Raw genomic sequence first — 20,261 nt, 5'->3', positions numbered from 1 at the left:
CAACAGCTGTGAAAGACACCTTGTTGTGATAGAAATGTGACTATTACACAGAATCACAGAACAGTTTGGGTTGGAAAGGACCTTGAAAATCCTTTCATTCCAGTCCCCTGCCATGAGCAGGGACACCTTCCACTAGACCAGGCTGTTCAAAACCCCATCCAACCTGGCTATTTAACCATTTCCAATCATGAGCCTTGAGGAAAAAATCCCATTCCCTTTTAAAATGTGTATCTGTAATGGATTGCTAGCAGCATTCTGGGGGTTATGTGTGCTTATGCACATTACTGTCCTAGCTGGGATTAAAGATTAGTGCTCATGGAATTTGGTTTTGGAAGTAAAATATTAAATTTCTAGGATTGCAGCTGTAGATTTTGGGAAAGTTAAGTAGATTGGTTTATAGAGAAGCTGAGTGTATTTTATATTCACTTACTAGGTTTTGATTGTTGAATTGTAGTTGTGGTGTAGTGTATTAACAGCTGGAATTGTTTTCCATGTGCAGTCCTATGATGAGTTTATCAAGAAGACTGAAGCAGAGCTGAGCCAAGATCTGGAGGCATCACCAACAGCCAAACCTCAGATCAAAACTCCATCCTCAGCTGCTGCTGAAAAACCTAAGATCAAGGCACCACCACTCCATAGGTAGCTGGGATTTCTCTGTCCCGTTTTTTTTTTTTTTTTGAGATTATTTTGGAACTGATTGCTGTTTTAGCCAAAGCCATGGATGCAAGAAAAGCTGCTAACTGCTGTGCTTTAAAGCACTGGACATTGGCAGTATCCAATAGACCTATTTGCTGCTGTCACCAGACCCAAAACAGATTTACCATGTCTGTAATCTTATGCACCTCACTGTTCTCCTGCCCAGCCTTTCAGGCTCTATTTTCATTTTTTTAAAAAATAATTATTTTCTGTTTTGCAAGAATTCTGCCAGATACTGTGTGTGAATCATTTGCCTGAATGCTTTATTTTTTCCATTTTGGCCACTCATTATGTCCACTGCAGTGTGTGAGGCAAACTGTTCATCTTTGCAACTTAAATCTGGTTTAGATCTTAGGTTTTAAAGGGTAGAGAATTCAACTGACCTTTTGCACTTCCTACTGTATTTTAAGCGTTCATTTTCTCCAGCAGATGGTGCAATTTTAGTGCTTTCAAATGAAAAAAATAATAGAAACAACCCAACATTTTCTCTCCTTTTTTTTTTTTTCTTTTTCTGGGAAGAGATAAAGTTTGATTAGTCTTTAAAAAAAAAAAATAGTTTCCAGGACTCTCCAGCCTCCCCTCTGTCCCCATTCCCATTTTCTAAGGTCATAGTATGTTGACAAAGCAAACTACTTATGTTATAATTATAATGCCACTTTGGTGTGGTGTTAAAATTATACATGCCTGTATTTCTATTTTTATCTATTGAAAAAACCAACCAAACATCACCCTCTGGTGTAACTGTAATTCGTGCAATTTGATTTTTCCAATTTAGGCCTGAAACAGCTAAAAACTGGAAATCACTGACTGAGTCAGAAAGATCCAGAGCATCTTTGGAATCTGTTTCAGAACATGCAGGTGAGTAACTGGAAGAATCCATACTACAGATTAAGATCTTGAAGACTGACTGTTCTAAAATTCTTTAACCTTTTCCTTCTTGATTCACAAAGAGGTTTTAAGAGAGGATGGAGACTTCATAAAACGATAGTGATGGAGCTGTATTTTTTGCAGTTTTATGCAGCAGGATTCTGCTTTTGCAGAATACCTTGTGTATTAGTATTTAGTTTACTCTTTCTGAGGTGTATATGAAACCATAATTAAGTGACAGCCTTTTTAGTTTGTTTGTTGTTCCTTTACCACTTGAGTTCAGACACTTTCACTATTTTGCAGTTGATGATTATCTCATTATCTCCCGTTCTAATCTTCACTGTATTTGTGGCTTGCAAACAAATAACTGAGTCCTTACCTTGGGATGCTGGTTAAAGGAACAGAAGTAGAAAGCAAGCTTTATAACCCTGGAACTGAATGGAAGTTGCTCATGTTCTTAGAACAGCCAGAAGTATATATTTCCAAGGCACCAGTTTGTATCTTCTTTTAACACAGAAACCTTGATATTAATTTAGTTCCCTGTGATTGCAGCTTGCAATGAAACAATGTGGGTTATACAATCTGCTGAAATTCACTTTTTATTTTCCTTCAAGATGCTGTGTCATCAAGGACTGAGAGATCTGTGTCTGTACACACCAAGAAGGTGGCTGTGACAGCTATCCATGCAGGAGAACCTTCTGAAACAGCTTCCTTGGCTTCAATGTTAGCAAAGAGTTCCAGAGCAGGATCTGATGATTCCTCAGATCGTCTCAAAGAAATGAAAGATATTAGCAGGAGTCTTGAGTCAGTGAACAAAGTGGTAAATGCATCCAGTGTTGGTCCTACCATTAGCCATGAATCTGAGATTACAGAAGATCTGGAATACATAAAGTCAGAGGAATATGAGAATGGAGGTTCTGATGTTAAGCCTGTGGACAGTTCTGACGTCTTGCTGACGTTAGATGAAGGACAGGAGAGTTCACTGGATCACTGCTCTGAAAACAAACTCTCTCAGAAGGAACTGTTAGATGTAGCTGTGGAAGGTCTTCATGATACAGAAGAAATCTTAAAACAGAGACAGTCCAATAAAGATGCTTTAAGTGGCCCAAGCATAGAGGAGACTTCTCACAAACTCAGCAAATCTGCAGAGGAAAAAGGTGATCTGCTTTCTGAGCAGCTCTTGAGTCAAAAAGAGCCATCATACCCCGATGACTTTGAAGGATCCTCTTCCAGAAAACAAGCCTCATCTGAACAAACACTGCCTGGGGACCGCTACAGAGATGACTTTGAGGGATCCCTGCTCTCTGCTGATGGGAAGTCCCTGAGGGAGCAGTCCCAGCACACCCAGGCCAGCCTGGGCAGCGATGGCGAGATCAGCGAGTGCCTCAGTGGCAGGTCTGTCTCTGGCAGCACGCACTCAGAGAGGCTGCTGGAACTGAAGTCCCCAACAGAGCTTCTGAAAAATGCTGAACGCAGAGATGTGCAGCAAGAACAGGCTCCTGCTTGTTCACCTCTGTGGGCCTCAGCTTCAATCACAGAAGAAGCAGATAGCTTGTCCAATTTCAACATTGGAGACAGAGTACTTGTGAGTAAAGTCCAGCCTGGAACGCTGCGGTTCAAAGGGCTCACTAAATTTGCCAAAGGGTTTTGGGCTGGTGTGGAGTTGGATAAACCTGAAGGGAACAACAATGGAACTTATGATGATATTAAATATTTTGATTGCAGAGAAAAGCATGGTATTTTTGCTCCTCCTCAGAAAATCTCTCACATTACAGAAAGTATTGATAGCCACTTAGACACAAATAAGGATGATGAAGATTCATTCTTTGATGATAGACTGGAGAAACAACACAAAGCTGAGCAGAAAGATAGAGAAAGTTCTAAACTTGGCAAAGAAGCTGAAAGCCAGAGCAGAAATGCAACAGAGAACTATTACCAGGATAAAGCTCCTGTGGACACAGCTGTTTCAGAAGCCTCAGCTGAGGAAAGGGTTGAAGAGGAGTTGTCATCTAAAGCAAACAGCATAAAAGAGATTTCTGTAGCTACTGGTTCATTTGCCCAAGAACAGTCAGTGGTGAATTACCTGAAGGATGCTGTAAAAGAGGAGGCTGGCCACACTCCTCTCACTTCTAATGTTGTGGATGAGATTTCCACTGCTCAGGTGGATGATGTATCAGATTTCCTTTCTGAAAAACTGGAGAGGCAGAAGACTCTGGGGGAGGAATGTGCTGAAAAGTTAGATGATCTCTCTCCTGGTGTTGTGGAGAAGCCTGCAACCCCACTGCTGGATTTGCTGACAAAAGAAAAGAACCAGTTAGAAGCACAGCTCAGCCTGCCTCTTAGAGAGGAAGAAAAGTCAAAAGACCAACTGGAAAAGGTCAGTTTGCTGACAGACAGTCTGCTAAGAGATTTTGTGAAAGACACAGTCAATCAGTTACAGCAAATAAAGAAGATCAAAAATGAGAAAATCCAGCTGAGCAACCAGGAGCTCTGTGATGTGAAGGAGGAAGCCACTACTCCACCTCAGCAGGTGGAAAAGCAGATTCCAGATGGACTGAATAACTTCTTCCTAAGTTCTGATTTGGAAGATGACAGAGAAGAGCTTTCCTCTCCAGACATGTGCCCCAGACCGGTGAGTAGCAGACATCTTGCACTGGTGTTAAGAGTTGATTGTGCCTTTGGCTGGGGATGATTGAATCAGGAATGTGGTGTGGCACCAGTTGTTCTCCCAGGTTCTGCTGGATGATGTGGAGATTACCTGTATGTTCTGTAGGTGTCTCATATGTTTTTGTGTATCCCAGTGCATGGCTTGGTAGCCATTTCTTGCCAACTACATCAGTAAAGCATTTAAAAATTTAAGCTGAAGGACACAAGGGTGTGACACTACTTTGACATTTACTCTGTGGCTCTTGATTCGCAGGAGAGTCCCGTGTTTGGTGCCAGTGGCCAGGAGGAGCTTGCCAAGAGACTGGCAGAGCTGGAGCTCAACAGGGAGTTCCTGAGTGTGCTGGGAGATGATCAGGACTGGTTTGATGAGGACTATGGCCTGAGTTCTGGTAAGCTGCAGCAGAAGCAAGCTGAGGAACCAGCAGTGCTGCCCCAGGCAGAGCCGCAGAAAGTGCCGACCAAGCCGAGCGAGGAGGCCCTGGCAGTCCCTCACACTGCAGTGGAGGTGGAAGGGATGGTGCATGCAGCAGCTGAGGAGCTCTGGAAACTGAAAGAGCTGGGTCATGATCTTCAAAGCTGCAGCCTTAAAACAGATCTCAGTGGTACCCTCCAAGAGCAGGACACAGACACCATAAACAAGCAGGTTTATAGAAAGGTACGGTCTTCAGGTGTTTTGGTTTTGCCCTCCAAAATTTTACCATGGACAAAAAAAGCCATAACCTTTACTTTTTCCTTTGTTCAGGTGGTATTTGATTTAACAAGAGAGATCTTTGGGGAAATCTTCGCTGAGGATCCTAATCTGAATCAGCCCATTTGGATGAAACCGTGTAGGATCGCATCTGCTTATTTTCGCCGAGTCAAAGATCCAAATGATCTGGATGAAATCAAGGTAGGACAAAGTCTTTGTTGAGCAGGGAAAGTAAGATGAAAAGCACTGAACTGGCATTTACCTGAGTGTTAGAAGATCATAAGACGTGTATCCAGCAAGAGATGAGTTGAGAAAAGAAAATGACCAACTTGAAAGAAAATTTGTCAGAATGGTCCTTTTCTACGCAACAGATTGGCCTCCCTGTCCTTATGACTGCTGCTGGTTGTTTTTAAACCTCAGTCCTCTGTGCAGAACTGCCAGGATGACCTTGATCTTATAAAATTGGTATCCTGACAGCCTGCTGCTGTAGCAGATTTCTGTATGGCTAAATTGGAATGGATCCAACAGTAGGGTTGGGCCAAATGGGATGAGTTAGATTTTTCACTCAAACACACACACCTATACCACCCTCTCTGAGGAAAGCAGGAGTTGCTCAGAGGAACCCAGACTTTGACTGATGAGGGCGTTGTCATATTTGGCAAGCCAGAGGAGGCCTCTATGTGTTGGTGGTAGTGCTCAAGGAATGTCAAAATCGCTGAGCCTTGGGGACAAATGAGAATCTGATTGGACCTAGGTTAAACTTGCAGGGCTGACATTGGGAAAAATCCTGTCTCCCTCCACAAAGAACCTTCCATATGGCTCATCAGGACACAAATGAAAGCTTCCACCTGCACTGTTTCTTCTGAAATTGAGGCAGTTGAGTAAATTTTGATTAACCTGCTGAAGATACAGCATGTTAACTGTCTAGGAAAGCAAAGAAAAGGAAGAAATAGTATCTAAATGACTCTGTTAGTTGAGAAGACTTCAAAGCATGTGGCTGGGGACAGCAGGGACACCAAATTCCCACCCTCCTTTTCTTTAATATTTTCCCATAAAATAAATTGTCAGAATCCTCTGTTTTGTGTAGTGTTGAAAGTGTCTGTTCTCAAGATTGAAGCAGCAGTGGGTGTCTTGTTTTCCCCCCTAATTCTGGGTTAAATAATTGTCCTGCCAAGCTGATGTGAATTCTATAATGTGACTTTTTTATGGGAGCTGCTTTGTGCATACCTTTAATTTCATAGCTCAAGTGTGATAATTCTCACCTTTACTGTTCTGTAGAACTTCATTGCAGCTGAAGTACTGAAGCTGTTCAGCCTGAGGAAAGAGCCTAACCACAAAACAGACTGGCAGAAGATGATGAAATTTGGGCGGAAGAAACGAGACCGGGTGGATCACATACTGGTAAGTGGATGAACACAAACAATCTTGTCAGGTACTGTCCACCAGACTGAAGTGTGGCACATGAATGTATTTTCAGTATTCAGTCATGCTGTTTAAAAAATACAAAGTGTACATGAGCTGTCAGAAGTCCAGTGCCAGTGAGGGAAGATGACTTGAGTTAATTCTGCCTACTCGTTTGACTGCAGTATAAATTCACTCACTCCCAAAAAGTTTAAAGCATGAATTTCCAGAGGGAAACAATGAAATATTTGACTGAGAATAAACTTTTTCTTTGAGATGTGAATATGTTTTTCCTCTTACTTAAAATGTTTTTATTTTGAAGTAATATTATTTAATTTGAGACAGTAATAGAGAGAATGTAATTAAACTAGTGAATGCAACTGCCACTGGGGCAGAGACAGTTCAGTGTTAAAACTGCCTGAGATGGAGCATGTCTGGCTGTGTACAGTTTTTGAAAGCTATTTTGTTGTCTTGTATTGCCTGGTTAACATCTTTATTGGCTATAATGATAGTGAAGGTTCTGCTTGGGAATACGAGTCGTCATTAACACTGCTTCACTTAATTACACCTGGAATTGATTCCACACAACGAGCACATATGAGTAATTGGGAGTTGTGGGTCGTGTGGTCTTTAATTGCCCATCCCTGGAGGGCTTCCAACACAGGGGTTTAATTGTATGTAAATAGAATATATATTTATAGATCCCAATACATCCTGATACTCTTGATTCTGGGATATAGAGGTTGTTAAAGCATGCACAAAAAAGTTCTGTTTAGATCTCCAAGGGAATTAATATTACAGCTATTGTGCATGTGTACCAACTTCCTAATGTTTTTGCAGCATAGCTAGAAAGAAAGATTCCTTCTAGTTGAAGGCATGCAGAGTGCTTCAGGTGATGTTTGAAGTTCAGACAATCCAGTCTGTGATTTACATGCAGAGCCAGGCATCAAAGATTAATGGAGCTTTGACAAGTTTGGCCTAATAAATAATGTGTTTAATTTTATTTTGTTCTCACAAGAATGTGGTAATAAAACTTCAGCTGAACACTGGGAATAACTCTGTGAAGGTTACAGCATGCCATGCTTTAGGAATAAGGCAGTCCCAGGGGCATTTCTTAAAAATTTATACTTTGATGTGAGCCACTATCAGAGGAACTTTTAACTGAAAACCTAAGGAGATAAGGCAAGAGAAACTGAACTCTATTTTATTAAAATCTCTGTGAAATATAAAGCATTGGACAGCTTTCTCTGCCTCCTAGTCAACCTCAGCTTAAGGTCATGAGTTCTGTGGTGACACAGATCCAAGGCCAGAAGAGGAAATACAGGTGCAAGACCTGCTGCCTATTCCCAGCAGCTCATGGGGTAGCCCTAAACTGAGAGGCCAGGTTTAGGATTCTTCACATTTTGTTGGAATTGTATTCAAGTAGTACAAGAGAGAAATTTCCTGAAAGAGAAAGTGAGATTGTTTTTGTAGGTTTAGGTGCTGAATCTACAAAATCACAATTCAAAATACTTAGTTCCAGTTTTTGTGAAGGTGTAGCCAGTATACACCACTGCGGTGTGAATACACACATGAGCTCATTGATTTCCCACATTCTTTTGATGCTTGTAAAGACAATGACTGTTAAAATAAGACATGATCTCTTTAAAGCAGAGATTAATATTCCTATGCTTCTGTTACTTGCATTTAAACTTAGAGCACAGTTTCTTCCCAATTTCTTTGTTTCCATTTTAAGTCAAATTAACCTTAAAATGAAAACATGCCTTCACAGTTTTCTGTTGAGACAACTGTGTATTTTAGTGATACTGAGAAGACTGACCATACCTGACTGTCCAGTTCTGTCTGACCCAGGAGCTGGGCATGACTTTTATTTCTTCAGCAGACACAGAAACAAATGCCAGGCTGTTTGACTGAACTTCTTCTCTCCTGGTTATGCCTGGATACTCTGTTCTGGGTTTTTCATATTAAACTTAATTCCCAGTGGAAGGTTCATCCCTGTGGGAAGGGACACAGCAGGAGAAGCTGCACTGGTGATCTCTGTGACACTGGGACCTCTAGGTTGGCCATCACACTCCTGAGAACAAAAGGGAGAACAAGATGGATTCATCCTTTTCCTCCTTGCTCTGCCTTGAGCTTTGCAGCTTCCTCCAATTGCTGCACTTTTAGTTGCATTTTCACTTTGGTCTGTGTTTTCCCAGCATTGACACTGATGTGGTGAGTCATGTTTTAGTGCCAGTGACAAAAGAACATCTTCCTCTTCTCCTTTTTGCAGCATTCTTTTTGTCTTCAATCAGGCATCTCTGTCCTCAGAAAAGAATTTATATTGGGATTCTTCAGGGATCCCTCTGATATGCTGGATATTTGCTCCAGTTACTAACATTTACAGCAAATGTTGGCTTTCAATAAACAAGTAAAGGAGTTCACATTTATGAAAAGCCACTTTGTTTAAGATCAAATTAAAGGAATGTCTAAGTATTTGCTTTCTTCCTTTTTTGTCCCTTCATGTTGTTCCTTTATCACATGTGCTGTCTGTGATTTGTGGAGAATGTCAGATGTACATTTTGGTACATCAGGGCTGCCAGAATCTTTCAAAACCTGTTTTTAAACTACAGCAAGAGCCCTCATATCTCCTTATTTAAGTTCAGGTGCTGACAATAGGTTGTTTCCACTCCTTTTTTTTTCCACTTGGGTCTTCAGCCAAAACTCCCTGTGCTGATCTGTTTGCATGGGGCTAGAACAAACTCTGCCATTGCTTTCCCTGCCAGCCCCTTTCTCTTTTATGTGGAGCTTGAGAAAGCAGAGCTCACATGATACTGCCAAACCTATGTGTTTGGTTTTCACACCTGAGGAGCCTGCCAGCAGAGTACTGCAAAGTGCTTGATCTTCTGACCTGTTGATTTAACAGCCAAAATGTTTCTCTCTGTGCAGAAGCTCAGCAACAAAGCAGGACTGTTCCTACTAAGCTGGCTTATTTGGAAAGCTGGAGGTGCCACTGCTGCAGCACCCCAGATCTAAACCCAAGGGAGTGCACAGTAAGAAGAGAGTGAAAGGCTGTTTGTCTGCTGTGTCTGAAGTTTTCCAGGCACTCTGAGAGCAAAAGGCTGTGAGAATGCACCTGCCTGCCTTCCTCCTGCTGGCCTTCAGCCAGGATGCTACTTTATATCTGGATGCTTATACTTTTCAGTCTCCCTAATAGTCTACTTACTCCTTAAATGTAGTTTATTTTAGAGGTATTCTTGCTTTTGAACAGGAATCTTGAGAAATCAAAACATGCTAAGTCACTCTCTACATTTCCTTCTGATTATGTTACTTCATGTGGGGTTTTTTAGGTGCTGTGACATTGCCAGCAGGATCATGTGACCATGTTATCTTCTAGTTTTTCTTTTGTGTGCATGCCCCTCTTCTTTAAATGTTTTTTTTAACATAAAAAGTGTGCATATAAAAAAAAAAAGGACACAGAGAAAAAAATACCACACGGCCTTCTGCATTTCATTGCTCTTTATGTTTTCATGAAGATTGAATTAGTTAAAACTGTAGTTTTCCTGACTTCACCCAAATGCAGTTTCTTTCTGGTGTAGAGATCTTGCTTCCTGGTATCAAACATGTGAAGTTTTACTTTTGTCATAAAAAAGTGCAAAGTACTGAAGAAAAGGCAAAGTCCATTTCCATGCAAGCCATTATAGTTGTCAATTATTAAAGAAACTGTCTCAATTACTTAGGAGCAGTTTGTGGTAACACAACAAATGGATCAAACCTTCCCCAGACAAAGGAGTCACAGCTGCCTTGGCTCAGATGTTGCAGCCAGGGCTGCAAAGCAGCACAGCAGTTGCCACACATGTTCTGAATGCACTATAAACAGGACTTGCCTGCAGCTGCAGATTGCACATTCTCACAGTTTTCCAAAAGTATGCTCGAGGAAGTCCTGCTAATGCCAAAGGAAATTGTGCACTCTGCCTCTGAGAGAGGGAGGAATGATACAGGCAAGAGAAAATTAACCATTGATACTGTTTTTCCTTCTGGTGCTGTTAAACATCCAGCCTGTCTCTGCCTGGATCAAGTACCTTCTCCTGTCTCGTTTACTTTTACTTCTTTATTCCATGTATCCCTTTTCACTGCTTGAGCACAGTAAGGAAATTGTCTCATCACACAGTTGTCAGGGAGACAGAATAAACAGCGCCTTAGTGTGGATCTGGACATTGGGGTTTGTTCAAGGCCAGTGAGATCAGAGCTTTAACCTGCTTGATTATTTTTCTCACTGGCTTTCCCCACCCTCAGCATTACCTTCACTAAGTCTTGACTTCGCTTTTCAGCAGTGGAGTGGCTGCTGGCCTGGGAGGCCTGGGCAAAAAATCCCATCAGTCACTGTCATGCAGCTGCTCCAGGTTACCAGCCTTGGATGTCATCAGTCAGGGTCCCTGGGCATCCCCTGGCATTTGTCTCCACCCACCTCCTTCATCTTCACAATCTTCCCCCATTTCCAGGATCTTTCCTGCAGCAGCCATTTTCACCCCCTCCCTTTGAGCCCCCTGTTGTTTTTTCCCAAATCACTTCTGCTTTTAGGGAATCCTTTTTCAGTATCACTTCTTTTTTCATGACCCCTGTCTCTTCCTTATCTAAATAATCTATGAAGCAGACACAAAACACATGATCAGTCTGCAAATTGCTGCTTCTGTCTTTTGCCTCTTTATTGATAGCAGGACTTGGGACATGCTGCTGTTTATCAGAATTTTCAACCAGCACATACATAAATTACAAGCAGCACTTTTCTCTGTGAGAGTTCAGGAGTCTCTTTCAGACATTCACCCCCACAGAAACCCACACCAAATTATCCACCACTTGTTAGCCTTCCATTTAAATTATATTTCACCTACAGCACTTCTTCAAAGTTTGATTGCAAAGATTGTTGCTTCTTCCTTATTAGTAACAAGCCTAATGAAGCCATTAATGCCTCTTCCTTGGCAGCTGTGTGGGAAAGAGGCACACTGTGCTACACTTGCTGTGGTAGCACAGATTTGTAAAAAGGCAGTGTGACTCTTCCAAAGCTGTTTGCAGGATGAGATCCCTGCCCCTCTCCCCAAGCTCTCTTAAAAGAGGGAGAAAGGAGCTGTCAGCCTGGAGCCCTGTGTCTAACCAGGACCTCATGAATGGCTGCAAACCCTGCAGCAGTGCCAGTCCCCTGGGCTTCCCATAGCAGGCTTTTCTTGAGCTTCACACTCTGCTGGGGTTACTGAATCAGCATTGTGCCACAGCAGCTGTCAGCTTCAAAAGAGAGCAGTTTGTGGGAGGTTTAGCTTCAGGCAAAAGGAAGAGAGTGTCTTGGGGCTATAGTTCATGTTCTGTCTCAGAAAACAGCACTACTACATACATATCCTGGGTTAGTGGGTTTTTCAGTATGTTTAACCTTAACAAACACAAACCTTAATTTGGCAATGTGTAGGTGTCTGCCCCATTTCTACACTGTAAATGTATTTTGAGTTCAGAGTGTAAGATTTATGGTCAAAAGAGGTTTCTGCTGAAGATGAGCAGAGACAGAGCTTTTAACGGGTTTTTGTTGTCACTTTAAATACAAGGGATGTTTGCATTCAGTCCTTCTTTTCTAAAATGTTTGAGTGTGTTTAGGTTTGTCTGTAATACTGAAATGGCCAGTAAGACAAATTTTTAATAAGTTTAATTGAAGATGTTCAGTTTGGAGAGACTCTCAATAAGACTTGATTTGCTGAATGAAATTATATATTTCATTCTGATACTAAACCACCTATTTGTCAGTGAGGAGTAAAAGGGGATTTTCTTTGTCAACAATTTAGTAATAGAAGGAAGTAAGTACTCTTTGAATGTACTGGTGCAAAATTCCATTTGTAGTAATGCTGTCAAATGCAATGAAGCATGGAGTGTTCAGTGCAAATGAGTTGTAATGCTGTCTTATAACACATGTAAGCATTCTTCCTATGCAGAATCACTGGAATTTAGTTGTTTCCCTAAAGTTTTCTTATTACTTTATAAACTGAACTGCAGTGAAATCTCTTCTTTTCACCCTTGCCCTGTTCAAGGCCTTTCCATTACTTCTTACCATTTTAAGCTACAAGGAATCAGCTTCTTGCAAAAACATAATTAGGGATTAATTAATTAATAGACCTTCTACTGTTGGCCAAGACTTTCCCATTAGCTGAGTCCTTTCAAGTGAAAAACTTGTGCAGGAATATGAAAGCCTTTAAAATGAATGCTAGAGTGAAAAGTAGAAAACATTCATAGAGTGAAATAGCTTGGTTCAAACAGATCTGTGTTCGTTTTGCTATTCCAAGCGTTTCCTGTAATCTCTCACAAAGACAGATATGTTGTTGACAGACAGACTCTGCTTTGGACTCTTTCTGGAACTTTGCAGGCAATATTATTTTAAAGCAACAGAATTGTAATGTTTCTATTGCTTTTCTCCCCTCCAAGGTGCAGGAACTGCACGAGGAAGAAGCGCAGTGGGTGAACTACGATGAGGATGAGCTGTGTGTCAAGATGCAGTTGGCAGATGGGATCTTTGAGGCCTTAATCAGAGACACTGTTGATGTACTGAACCAGATAAACGAGAAACAGAGGAGACTGCTGCTTGTCTGACAGTGCTGAAGCGAGCTCAGAGCTGCCAACCATGGAGTCACAGGCCTCCCTGACTCCTGACCTGCTCTCCTCCCTGCACGTGCTGCAGCTGGACTTCCACGCGTGGGGTTCCCAGGCAGTTCAGATGGGATGAAAAGAACCTGAACTGGCTGCCAAGACCTTGCACCAGATTTATTGTTTGGAACAAGCTGATCCTTCACTTGAGGCTGCTTTGAGGAGTGCTCAAGACTGTTCATGTGCCAATGCAGTTATGTCACATAACTGTCAGCAGCTGCCCGGGGCCCCGGCCTGGGGCTTTGATATGTTTGGCTTGTTCCCTGAAAGGGTTGGGTTAAGTTGGGGTGTTGGCTGTTTTGCTGGAATGGTGGTCACCCATCAGTACTCGTCTTTAGAAATGTGAGTAATTTGGAGAAGCAACAGTTTGGTCAAGTTTTGGTCATAAACAGAGACTTACCATACTGAACAGTGTTATAATCTTAACACATCTTCTCCTGCAGTCCTAACAATGTGCATCAGTTCCTTCTGCTTCAGAGCCTATTTAATTCACTTCTCTGTGAAGCTGGTTTTCATCTTTCTTCTGTGATGTGGTACCAAGCATGGTGCCAGCCCAGTCCAGGGAAATTAGATGATGTTTCTTCATGCCTACAAGTAAAGAATTCTTGCTGCTTTGCTCTGAGGCAGAGCAAGATAAAGCCTGCCTAATGTCAAGTGTGAAAGATGAGCCCGTGGACAACTTTCCTCCTACTGTGTAGCACTTCTCTTCCTGGAGCACCAGCTGCTCCCAGATAATGGATACTCAGGATTTTCTCAGGCACGAGACATGCAGGAGTGGAAAATATTTCCTCACAAAAATTTGGCCTTCAATCCCTCAGCTTTCTCCCTTACTGTCACCTAATGAAATTGGAGAAGCTGTTACTTGAACAATTTAGAGAACAGAGTGTATTCACCAAAGAAAGCAGTGTCTGGTGCTTGACTGTCTGCATGTTTTGTGCTTGTGGGTTTTTTATTTATTTTCAGATAATTTATTAAGTGGATTACAGGAGAGTGTCCTGTGCAGTTGGCTACACTGTCTTGTGTTTTGAGACAGACAAACTTGAGAGAGCATCTGGTTTAGAAAGTTCCAGAGCCCCATATTCTTCACACAAAACCTCCAGCTTCATGAGGCAGATGCAGGGGGTGAAGGTAGGAACAACCAAACCTCAGTGACCAAGGGTGGGATGCAAAGACAGGTCTAGGAGTGGAGCTGGAAAACCAAAACACCTGGTTCAGAGACAATGGAGAGTTGAGGGGGCTGAGCTGACAAATTGTGTGAAAATTCCCAGCTCTTTCTATTCCCTTCCTTTCCCAGAACTTCTGCACCATACTATGTGGTTGATTTGGCTGGATTCATCTGCAGTGTCATTCTGCTGAGTGCTCGTTCCTGACCTGTTCTTCTTGTTGTTGTGTTTTTCTTGGAGGAACATGGACAATCTGGGGTCAAACGTTGATGCCTTAATAGTGGATGTCCCTGTTTGCTAACCTGGGACAAGGCCCAGAGGGAAGTCAGATTCTCCAGGCACTGGAGTGCAGACAGACACTTTGAAGCCCTCAGAGGTGCCCCAAAGATGCTGCAGCCCACAACAGGCATCTCAACTGCTTCATTCATCTGCTTGGTTCTTGGGCTTCCTGCTTTTCCACCTTTTATTTTTTTTTTTTTTGGTTGGGCTGTTTATTGTTTGGGATTTTTTGAAAGCTATCATTGGAATATTTGCATTTTGCACAATGACACACGGCTGGTAATTCTTCAGGGACAGCACTGGGAAATGTTGGATCTGCCAGAGGTCCATACAGATTCTCAGATGTAGTGTTGCCAGCACCTCATTATGAGTTAGTGGTGAGCCATATCCCTGGGAGCTCTGTGAGTGGAAGAACAAGGAGAGGTAATGGTGGGTAGGGACACCTCCACAGAATATGCATGTCTGTCCCTCAGTAGTGGGCCTTTTGGCTCGCTGGAAGTCAAATAGTCTTGGTGGAGCATTGCTCAGCTTTTTTTCTCAAGTGATTCATTTGTTCATGTAAAATGTCATGATGCTGAACCAGGAAACCCTTGGATGCTTAAGACAGAAGCAAACTAAAGCTGCTAGATTTAACCAGCATGGTGTCACTGATTGGGTCACCACCTCAGATTCCCTTTCCTGGGTGTATCTCTTTCAATAGCAAGGATTGCTATTTTTATAGGTAGCAATTATGGAAAGAGGACACAGACTGAGAGCAGAGTCAGTTGTACCTGGAGCATCAGGTCAGGTTCTGTTCTGTAGATTCTGTGACCAGTGTTGAGAAGGTTGTCCTGCATCCCCAGGGCTTTTTGCTCCTCTGAGGGGGTCATGGGGTGTTTCTGGTGTGTCCAGCAGGAGGGGGGAGGTTGTGCAGCCAGGGCATGGGGTCCCATTGGAGATCATATGCCAGCTGTCTTTTGGCTGTAGTACCCTCCACAGAAGCACTAACTGTTTTTAAAAGGTGTTTGGACAGAAGCAAGCTGTGTCTAAGTAATGGCTTTGTTCCTTTGCAGACATCACTGATTTATTTTGGTAGCAATCCTTGCTAGGAGCAACCCCAGAATGACTTGAACGTACGTGAATTCCCTTCTCAATACCTCACGTGTGTTGAGTTGCTTTGAGTTGAGTGTACGTTCAAAACCTCAAGTGGGTTGAGTACTTGTGGACTGATGATTACTGCAATGAAGCAAGGGTCAGGCTGGGTCAGGCTGCTAGTGAGGAGATATGGGGAAGCCTGGGGTCCCACAAACAGGCTGAATTCTCTGCTTCTCTCCCTAACCTTCCCTTTGTAAGAACAAGATGATATTTCTGCGTCCTGGTTATCTCGGTGTAACCACATAAGAAGATTCAAGGCTGGACACTTTGCTGAGACTCCTGAGCTGCTTGGGGCAGCAGCAGCTGTCATCACTGGGGACATGCTGCTCCTTCTTTGGAAGGGTCTCAGAGCCAGGTGGGAAAGCCCAGGCTTGTGGGAACACAGAGTGTGAGTACCTCTGTAACAGCAGGATGCTCTGTGAGCCGAGCCCTGGAATATCAGTGCTTCTGCCTTTCTGAGAAGGCTTGTTGTTCACAAGGTGGAATGAGGGATTGATAAATCCCATCTTGTTCCTTTTCCTTTCTTGAAAAAGTGGCCTTAGCTTTCTGCAATACTTGAATAAGTGTATACCTGCAGAAGTAGCACAGTGACAGAGACCTTTTAAGTGACTATTCTGCGAGGAACTGTGTGCAGTTCCAACTTTCATATCTCTTTGCTACCTTAAGAATATTAGGAAAACAAAGTACTTTTCAGCAGACAAACAGTTGAATCTTACAAGGTATTTAGTGCATCTGAAGTGTTTACAAACCAACTAAAATGGAGAAAAGCAAACTATTGAACTTATTTGTAATTTAAGTGTTAAATGCAAAATTATATACAGATGAAAAAGGAATACTGTAATTAACCTGCATTTACTAGGGGGTTTTATTCCTTGATTTTGCAGAGCCTTTTGATACACATTTGCAAAGCCGCCTTTTGGGAGGCTCGGTCTCCCCATGTACTGTGTTGTGGAGATGCTGAAAAGAAACCCATTTACTGTGTATGTGTAAATAACCTGGTAACTTGGGGTTTGGGCCAGTTTCAGCTCATGTTCACATCCACAGCAGCTTTGCACAGTAGACAGATCCAAGGATGTGGAGGGGGATGGGGAATTTTTTTTGTAATTAAGAACTGTAAAATAACCAGGATGGTCCCTGTGTACACCAGTGTAAATATCTTTGGTAACTGAAATGTACTTTAAGAGAACAAATTCTGTAAATAAACTGATTTATAAATTAATCTTGTTTCCTGGATTTTATAAAATTGAGCTTTCCAATTATCCAAGCAGTTGCTAATTCTGATGGTGTCCTGGAGATTTGTCCCTTGTACGTTCCACTTTCTGTCTGATGCTGTGCTTGGGATGCCAATCAGTCTACACAATCCCATTAGAGTTGCCCTAATTATAATCATAACTTCTTTAGAATTTCTTTATTGTTAAAGCTGACTGTTGATAACACCAGAAAATAGCATTGAACAATCATTGCAGGAGTTCGCAGTGGGGGAAAAACTACTCCTCGCACATATTTATTTAAAATATGTTTTAGAAACTCATGGTTTAAAACATTTTTATGTTAAAAACAGTTTTGAGATTAAATTCAGAACCTCAGTCTTGTTTTGTATTCCTAAATTGGTACATCTCTGTAGAGCTGCTGCTAGCAGCACCAATTCCTTCCTCACCAAGGGGCAAATATTGCTCCCTGGAAACTATGTGTTGGTGGAACTTTTCTAAATCTTTGCTGTTTTCTTTCCAGGACAAGAGAAGAACAAATTACTTTAACACCTGAAAGGTGTAGAAGGAGCTCTGTAAGAGGACAGCCAAGCACTTGCAGTGCCAAACCACAGGTGTGGGCACGTGGTGATGGAGTGGCAGCATGAAAGTGTGAGCCAGGGAGCACAGGTGTTTATTGAGCCTCCTCGGTGCCTGTGACCACCTCTGCTCTGGTACCTCTGCTGTGTTTTGGTGCCTTTTATTAATGTACAGCCCAGCAGAAAAGGCTTTGCTTTCCATTTACTGCAGACCCTGTACAAAACCCACCATTGGTCTTTCCAGCTTGGAGGACACTGTGACCATCAACTCCTCACCTGCCTGGGAGGGCTGTTTGCATTAAATGGAGGAGACCTGTATGAGCTAAACCATTGCAGTTATTTCTTCTTTGCTTTTCTTTACCAGAGGTACCTCATCCTGGAGAAGGACTTGCTGCATTCAGGCTTCTATTATGGAAGCAGCTTTGCTGCAGGCTCGCAGTGCCAGTGAGCTGCAGGGCTGGTCCTCAGTGGAGTGTGCTGGGGACACCATCACAGCCCTCAGACAGACAGGACGACATCACAGCCCTCAGTCATCATCACAGCCCTCAGACAGACAGGACGACATCACAGCCCTCAGTCATCATCACAGCCCTCAGACAGACAGGAGGACATCACAGCTGTCAGTCATCATCACAGCCCTCAGATAGACAGGAGGACGTCACAGCCCTCAGACACCATCATAGCTCTCAGACAGGAGGACATCACAGCCCTCAAACACTGTCACAGCCCTCAGACAGACAGGAGGACGTCACAGCCCTCTGAGCTCAGTGACTGAACCAGCCAAATGCAGTGCTGGATCCTGGGATGTCCAAAGGGCTGGGGCCAAGTGGTGCTGCAGCCTCTGTGTCCTCATTAGTGAGCAGCAGGAGAGCATTCGTGCTGTGCCTTTCCTCACCCCACAGCAGTTTTACTCCACGAGTCCTGTATTTTTGGACAGTTTGCTGTTTGCATCCATCCCTGGAGGGGGCTCAGAGTGCATTTCATGCTGAAAAAAACCAAACTGATCTGTGCATCTCTGGCTGAATAAGAGGCTTCCTTTAAGAGCGGCTCGAGCTGTGGGAGTGCTGCCAAGGTGCTCCGGCGGGTGATGCAGCAAACTGCTGCATTGCTCCTGCTGTCCTTGCCCAGGATGCCCAGCAATCAGCATGATGAAGGCTCTCATTTCCTCATTTGCAAGTCTACCTTGCTTCACTTTGTCACTGACTTTCTACCCGTGGTGTTGGTGCAACTCCTCCCAGGAGCCTTGGAGCATGGTTACCTTTGACAGCTGCTTCACCTGTGCACCTGGTGAAACTCCTGGGTTGGGCAATGGCCAGCAGCCGCCTTCCTGACGGCACTGTGGATGGAGTAGGACTGTTTGGTGCCTCCCTTCCCAGGTACAGCCCACTCCCAGGTGCCTCCCTGGGGATGTGGTGCCAGCTGCAGCCATCCCACGTGCCAAAATGCCTGGCAGAGCACTGGCGCACTTGAAATGTTGACTCTGCTCCAGACGTGCTGTGCCCTGCCTAGCACAAGGGCTTCTGCAATGTCCAGGCTCTCATTAACACAGCCCTGAGAAGAAAAGGAGTTGGTGGGGAGCTGCTGAACACCAGCAGCTCTTCAGAGTGCAGGAAGGAGAGGAGGGGGGCTGCCCAGCTGCTGGCACCCAGCCCGGAGCACGGGCCATTGCCTGGCAGGAATGCAGATGAGATGTAATGGAGTTTGAAAGTGTAGGGCCCTCCGGGATGCCGGTCCTGTGGGGGAGGGAAAGGCACCCTGTGAGACCTGGCAACTGGAGCAAACAAAACCCCTAGCCTCAGCTCTGTACCCTCCTGCCTCCTCCTGAATAAGGTCCTGCAGAAATTGGGGGAAAAGGAGGAGAATAGAGTAGCTCTGTTCAGGAGGGTGATGGTTGGGCAGGTTCAGGGGCATAGAGGAGTACAGATACCTTCTTTGCCTGCCAAGAGTGCTGATGGCCTGGAGCAGGTGGTTAGTTCCTGCTCTGAATGTTTCTCTTGGCCCCAGTTTTCCAGCCCTTTGCTCCACCTGTACAAGACCTGCTGTGTCCCTTGGGCTGTGTTTCCTCCCTGATGTGGGTTTCCAGTGGCTTCCTCTTGCATGAAGTCTAGACTGACTCTAACTCAGATTTTGTCTGAGAATTTGCTGGAGGTGGAAGTAACACCACTTCTGGTGGGGGTGTCACAGCTACAATTTGATTTTATTCCAGCAAAATAAAGGAGGCTGCAGGGGATCCCACTGCTCACATGGCTTGGCTTGAGGAGCTCAGTGAGGAGCCTGGTCCAGTGTCTGTGTCTGCTGCACTGCTCCAAGGGCAGATGGAGCCAGCACTGCTCAGGAACTGTGATTGGGCACAGCAGTCCTTGGAAGGTGAGACCTTGCTTACGTTGCAGGACTACTGTCAGAGCAAGAGAGGAGTGCTCCGTTGTCATCCCTGTGGTATTCTCAGTTTCATGCACTGCAATTACACCACCTGCCAAATAATGATGTGGCAAATCAGGGCGGTGTGGCCTCCTCCAATCTGCTCCTTAAAGCTGGGAACATGAGCTGGACTGGAAAGCATGTGCTCTGTGCAGCCTAGGTCATGGTAATCATTTATGACTGCTAGCAGATGTGAAATTTGCAGGTAAAATGTTTCCTACCCAGACATACCAATGACAGTGCCAGTTCCTCCTGGTCTCTCTGAAAAGAGCAAGGCCAGCATGGCTGCTGTTCTTTGGAGCAGGGATGAATCAGCAGAGGGTGAATAGCAGGAGGCTGGTACTGCTGTGTTCTCTCTGCAGATGCAAACTACGTGAACACATTCATCACATCCTGAGGATGCACCCCAGATTTGCTTTTGTGCCTCTTGTTATTACAGGCTGCTTGGGCTTGAAAGGTAGAAATCAACGATTTCCGACCAAGCCTGGCTCGTAAAGTCAGCAAT

At 43.8% G+C, this 20,261-nt stretch overlaps 1 protein-coding gene across 1 annotated transcript in view; it reads left to right on the top strand.

The window, feature by feature from the left end:
• CEP350 (centrosomal protein 350) overlaps positions 1-16,741 on the top strand; it is a 69,263-nt gene extending 52,522 nt beyond the window's left edge. The window contains exons 32-38 of the mRNA XM_058808396.1: positions 500-639; positions 1,472-1,554; positions 2,178-4,195; positions 4,484-4,885; positions 4,973-5,119; positions 6,197-6,319; positions 12,758-16,741. Coding sequence (XP_058664379.1) covers positions 500-639; positions 1,472-1,554; positions 2,178-4,195; positions 4,484-4,885; positions 4,973-5,119; positions 6,197-6,319; positions 12,758-12,922 — 3,078 coding nt within the window. The 3' untranslated portion in view covers positions 12,923-16,741. The remainder of the gene's footprint in view (positions 1-499; positions 640-1,471; positions 1,555-2,177; positions 4,196-4,483; positions 4,886-4,972; positions 5,120-6,196; positions 6,320-12,757) is intronic.
• The last annotated feature ends 3,520 nt before the right edge of the window (positions 16,742-20,261 follow it).

This window comes from Ammospiza caudacuta, chromosome 7, assembly GCF_027887145.1.
Source record: "Ammospiza caudacuta isolate bAmmCau1 chromosome 7, bAmmCau1.pri, whole genome shotgun sequence".
Classification (NCBI taxonomy): Eukaryota; Metazoa; Chordata; class Aves; order Passeriformes; family Passerellidae; genus Ammospiza; species Ammospiza caudacuta.
Note: the sequence above shows the minus strand (reverse complement) of the source record. Positions and strands in the feature narration are given on the sequence as shown.